Source organism: Hylobates moloch, unplaced genomic scaffold, assembly GCF_009828535.3.
Source record: "Hylobates moloch isolate HMO894 unplaced genomic scaffold, HMol_V3 SCAFFOLD_3364, whole genome shotgun sequence".
In the NCBI taxonomy this organism is placed as follows: Eukaryota; Metazoa; Chordata; class Mammalia; order Primates; family Hylobatidae; genus Hylobates; species Hylobates moloch.
The window spans coordinates 1-5,951 of NW_026655639.1; the positions used below are offsets into that span (position 1 = coordinate 1).

General features: G+C 54.0%; 1 protein-coding gene across 1 annotated transcript; it reads right to left on the reverse strand.

The window, feature by feature from the left end:
• Positions 1–865: 865 nt before the first annotated feature.
• Positions 866–3,307, reverse strand: LOC116465145 (DNA dC->dU-editing enzyme APOBEC-3H). Its single transcript, XM_032148328.3, has 4 exons — positions 2,927–3,307; positions 1,853–2,120; positions 1,420–1,544; positions 866–946 (listed from the first exon to the last, which is right to left on the reverse strand). The coding sequence occupies exons 1-4, from the start codon at positions 3,074–3,076 to the stop codon at positions 887–889; spliced, it is 603 nt and encodes a 200-aa protein (XP_032004219.1). The 5' UTR covers positions 3,077–3,307; the 3' UTR covers positions 866–886.
• Between the last annotated feature and the right edge of the window lie 2,644 nt (positions 3,308–5,951).

A 5,951-nucleotide genomic window follows, 5' to 3' on the forward strand; every position in this document is an offset into this window, starting at 1 on the left:
CTCCATTTAATTAGATCCCAATTGTCAACTTCTGTTTTGGTTGCATTTGCTTTTCAGAATTTAATCATAAATTCTTTGCATAGACCAGTGTCCAGTAGAGTATTTCATATTTCCCAGGTTTTCTTCTCAGATTTTCATAGTTTGAGGTCTTACATTTAAGTCTTTAATTCATCTTGGGTTATTATTATTTTTTTAAGCAAAGCCTCACTCTGTTGCCCAGGCTGGAGTGCAGTGGCACGATCTCAGCTCACTACAGCCTTCATCCCCCTGAACTCATGCAATCTCGCATTCACCCTCCCGAATGGCTGGGACCACGGGCACATGCCACCATGCCTGGCTGATTTTTGTATTTTTTGTAGAGATAGGGATTTGCCGTGTTGCCCAGGCTGGTCTTGAACTCCTGGGCTCAAGCGATCCACCCACCTTGGCCTCCTGAAGTGCTGGGATTACAGGCTTGAGTCATCATGCCCAGCACATCTTAATTTTTTTTTTTTCGGGACAGAGTCTTGCTCTGTTGCCCAGGCTGGAGTGCAGTGGCATGATCTTGGCTCACTGCAACCTCCCACCTCCCGGGTTCAAGCAATTCTCACGCCTCAGCCTCCTGAGTAGCTGGGATTATAGGTGCAGAGATGGGGTTTCACCATGTTGGCCAGGCTAGTCTCGAACTCCTGACCTCTTGATACGCCTGCCTCGGCCTCCCAGTGCTGGGACTACAGGCGTGAGCCACTGCGCCTGGCCGAGTTAATTTTTGTATATGGTGAGAGGTACACATGGACATAAAGATGGAAATAATAGACACTGGAGACTCCAAAAGAAGAGAGGGTGGGAGGGGGGCCAGGGTTGAAAAACTGCCTATTGGGTGCTATGTTCCAGTAGATTGGGTGACTCAAACCTCAGCATCACACAATATATCCATGTAACAACCCTGCACATGTACCCCTGGAATCTAAAAGAACAAGAGGGAGCCCCTGGTGCGAAAGGAGAACACAAAAAAGAAACAGGTAGTGGGGTGGGGCATGGTGGCTCACACCTGTAATCCCAGCACTTTGGGAGGCCAAGGCGGGCAGGTCACTTGAGACCAAGAGTTCAAGACCAGCCTGGGCAACATGGTAAAACCCTGTGTCTACTAAAAATGCAAAAATTAGCTGGGCATGTTGGCGAGTGCCTGTACTCCCAGCTACTCGGGAGGCTGAGGCAGGAGAATCACTTGAACCCGGGAGGCGGAGGTTGCACTGAGCTGAGATCGCACCACTGCACTCCTGCCTCGGTGACAGAGTGAGACCTTGTCTCAAAAAAGAAAAGAAAAGAAAAGAAATGAAAAAAAGGTAGAGGTAAGGGCAGTGGGCAGAGGTTTGACTGGGTATGGGGCTGCGGCAGGCGGTGAGGAGGTCGGGGGCAGCAGGCAGGACAGTACCTCACCTTTATCTTCTCAAGCCGTCGCTTTATGGCTCGACTGTTTTTATCTAGCTCCTCTAACATCTCAGAGGGGTTGAAGGAAAGCGGTTCCTCGTGGTCCACAAAGTTTTCCCAGCAGTCAGCAAACTCTGAGAGGGAAGAGAGAAACCAGCCAGGCCCCAGGGGCAGCAGCTGCAGTGCCAGGAGCTCTTGCTTCCTTTCCCCTCTCTTCTCTTCCTCTCCCTGGACATGGCTCTGTCCGGGGAATTCTCCCTCCCTGGTGGTGTCGGATCTTGGGCCTTGACTGAGCCACAATCTTTCCTTCCTGGCCTCCCACAGATCCCCGCCTCCGTTGCCCCCCGCCCCCCGCCAACCTCCTCCAACCACCCCCCCGGCCCCCGCCAAGCCTGTGCCCCCGGGGATTTGCACTCTTGGAACTGCAAAGCCTCTTTCCTACCTGGGAAGCCCATGACCTCCACCGGGACCTGGGATCCACACAGAAGCCGCAGCCCCTCCTGCTGGCGCCTGCACCAGTGGCAGTACAGGCGGGAGGCGAAGATGCGCAGGTTCAGATGGTCGTGAGCCTTGATGAAGTCAACCAGCTCCCAGGCACAGGACGGGCAGGGGCTCCACGTGAGGTAACAGGTGACTTGGTAGCACTGCGTTTTGTCCAGTCCCATGGACTTGATCTTGTTAATAAAGCGAATTTCTGCATGTCGCTTTTTCTGGGTAGGGTCCCAAACAGAGAGAAGGGAGGTGAGAAGAGAGGGGCCAGGAGTCATGTGACTGGGGGCGGGGGCTGGGACAGGGGCGGGGATGGGGGGGCGGAGGGGTCTGTCCGGTGAACTTTCTAGTGCGTGGCCTGGCCTAGTGCAGGGCAAGCACCCGCTTCCTGCCTTCCCTGGTTTATACAGCCCTGCACTCACGCACCCGTGTGTTAATTCATCTGTCCCAGGACTTCCACAGCTTTCTCTAAATTGGACAAAGATCCCCGTGTCCAGAGGAGGAGACAACACCTCCACGCCCCAGTCCCGAAGCTCTGTGGACCCTGCCTTTGGACACCCGCCTGGGAGGCTGTGTCCAACCCGGGATGATCCTAAACAGCAGGTGAGAGCCGGGGTGGGGGCGGGAGGGGGGGAGGCAGGGCAGGTCGGGGCTGGCAATAGAGCGGAGAGGACAGGGGTGTGATGGAGTTGCACTCAGACCGTGACACGGCACCTCGGCTTTCCCGAAGTAGTGACTGAGCTGAGATCGGGAGAATGAATAAACGAGAGGAGCAGAAGGAGCATTCCACAGAAGGGTTGGCCTCTTCAGAGGTCCGGGGACGGGAAGGAACGGGAGTGTCCTAGGGAAGCTTGGCCACTCAGACCCAGCTAAGCCAAAACCCAGGCAGGCACCAAGGGTTAGGAAAACACAGAGGGCGTTAAATCAAAAATTGAGAAATTCATAGGCAGGCATTTCATGTATTTTCTGCACACATCAGATGCGGTTAGCCCCTGCCGGCCCTGTGCCCCGAGAGCCCGTGTGGCACCTTGTTTTTAAAGTAGCCTCTGGTAGGCGTGGAGCCATTCTGCGGCGTCAGCTGATAACACAAGAGGGGCTTCCTCGGGTAGTAAGGCTTTGTGACGCGGCGCTTGTTGTTAAACTGTAACCTGAATGTTTTGGCTGTTAACAGAGCCATTGTGTTTCTGTGCAACAGAAAGGGGAAAACCAAAGATGAAGGGAGCGTCCTCTGGAGTCACCCCAGGCTCAAGCCACTTTTCAAACCCAACTCTTTTTTGTTTTTTGAGACAGAGTCTCGCTCTGTCACCCAGGCTGGAGTGCAGTGGCGCGATCTTGGCTCACTGCAACCTCCGCCTTCCGAGTTCAAGCGATTCTCCTGCCTCAGCCTCCCAAGTAGCTGGGATTACAGATGCCCACCATCACACGTGGCTAATTTTTGTATTTTTAGTAGAGACGGGGTTTCACCATGTTGGCCAGGCTGGTCTCGAACTCCTGAACTGAGGTGATCCACCCACCTTGGTCTCCCGAAGTGTTGGGATTACAGGCGTGAGCCCCTGCGCCCAGCCAAACCCAACTCTTTCTGTTCACTTGGGCCCCTCCCCCTTGGTGAGGGAGGGTCTACCCTTTAGTTGTGGCCAGGAGGACTGCAGTGGAGCAGGGGGAGGAAGGGCTGGCAGGAGGGGAGTGCTCCCTCCCACCTTGTCTGCTACCTCCATCCTCTCATCTGGGAGGGCACCCGCTGCTGCCCACAGCTGAGGCTCTTTGCATGGGGATGCCCCGACCTCGTCACTATTCTTCCTGGGTTGGGTGGGGATCCCCTGCCTGAGAACTGTGGGTGTGCCTTTCTGGCTGCCCTGGGCTCACACCTGCTCTGAGCTGCTCACATGCCTCTGGCCCGAGTCCCAGATCCCTCTTTCCAGCTGCAGTTGGACACCCCCGCCTTGAGGTCCACAGGCCTCTCGACCCCTACATGTCCAATACCAGAACCCTTCTCCTTGGGGAGTGACGGGGTGGAAACCAGGGCTTCCTCTAGCACTGTGCTCTTTGCTCAGGTGTGTGTTTGACAAGTTTGTCTGCACAAAACGCAGAGTTGAGTGAACAGAAAAGCTGTTGTCACCAAGGGAGTGTTGTGACAGATTTTTGGCTGAAGGAATTACACAGATTTTGCTCTCCTGAATTCTGATTACATTCTACAGAGGATTCAATTTTGGATTTTGCTTTTTTTTTTTTTTTTTTTTGAGAGAGAGTCTCGCTCTGTCACCCAGGCTGGAGTGCAATGGTCCAGTCTCAGCTCACTGCAAGCTCCACCTACCAGGTTCAAGTGATTCTCCCGGGTTCAAGCAATTCTCCCGCCTCAACCTCCCAAGTAGCTGGAATTACAGGCACCCTCCTTCATGCCTGGCTAATTTTTGTATTTTTGTAGAGATGGAGTTTTACCATGTTGGCCAGGCTGGTCTTGAACTCCTTTGACCTCAGGTGATCCACCCACCTCGGCCTCCCAAAGTGCTGGGATTATAGGCATGAGCCACCGTGCCCTGCCAGGATTGTGACCCATTCGCTCACTTCCTGTCTCCCTGAGGGCCTGAGCTCCCTTTCTTTGGCCTCTCTGATTGGTGGTTGCCCTTCTACTTTCTATTCTGCTTTCTGGAAAACCCTTGAGCATTTCAAGCCTCCAAGTCCTGAGAATTTCTGCAGCTTTCCCAAGCAGGAAGACCGGGGAGAGGAGAAGAGAAGGAGATGCTGGCAAGGGCAGCAGGGCCGGGGTGACCTCTCCCAGCTCGGGGCCCCAGCTCTGGTCTTTCCAGGGATGGCTCTCCCATCCTCCTAGTATTTCTGCCACCCATCCTCTAGCCCATTAAAAATAAGAAAAGTGAATAAAATGCTCCACTTCAAAATAAGAGCTCTTAATATTTCAGTTCGATTAATTCCTGGCATTTTACCTATTCATGTTATTTTACGTTTTTTTTTTTTTAGTTTTAGTAGATAAGGGGTCTCCCTATGTTGCCCAGGCTGGTTTGGAACTCCTGGCCTTTAGTGATGATCCTCCCCTCTCAGCTTCCCAAAGTGCTGGGATTACAGGCATGAGCCATTTTGCCTGGCCAGGCTGGAGAATGGCATGAACCCAGGAGGTGGAGCTTGTAGTGAGCCGAGATTGCGCTCCAGCCTGGGCGACAGACTGAGACTCCCCTTCTCAAAAAAACAAAACGAAACAAAAAATCAGGGTAGCACTTCCATCCCCAGGCTCAAGCCACTTTTCTAAGTGCTAAGAGGATCTGAGCTCATGTGAGGTAACCTGCCCAGGCCACGGAGCTGGGCCCCTTTCCCGGCCAGCCCTGTCCAGCCTCTGCATCCCGGGCCCCGCAGGAGGGAGCCGTTGGAGACCAGGCTGTCTTCTTACTAAATTTTAAAATAAAAGCATTTCTCCTGATCATTGAGTTTTTGCCTATATTCCGTGTTACCGGTGTCGTTATAAACGGTGAATGCCGATCGTGGAGGAGGAGCGTGTGTTCAGGGTCGTCTGCGTCCTCCTCTGCCCACAGTGGAGACATCCCTGAAGAGATGATTTGCCTTGTGCTTCAGAGACCATTCCCTCCCCACACCCTCTCCTAAGACTTTGTATTGAAACAAAGTAAATCTTACACACAGTTCATCAAAGCGCTGTGAACAAAATTCCAGATTGCTCCCATCATCCTTTAGTTCAGTTCTCCCAGTTCCAGAGCCCAGGAATGGCAGGAAGCACACAGAGAGAGCACCCTCCCAAGGTGGGGAGCAGTAGCCCAGCCATGTCTTTTAGGGGAGAGTCTCAGCAGGGGGCTTGGGCTGGTGCAGGCTGGGGAGGTGGCCCATTCAGAAGCAGCAGTGGGGCGACCACACAGCAGGGCAAAGAGCCTGGGTGGGAGTGGGATCGGCAGGGGAGCCAGAGGGGAAGGAGCCCAGGGCTGGGGATGGGGCAGCGGGAGGCCAGGGCTGAGGCCCAGAAGGGCTGCCGGGCAGGAAGTGGCAGCAGAGGGCCCAGTGGACAGAGTGGGCAGCAGTACCTGATCTGCGCTTCT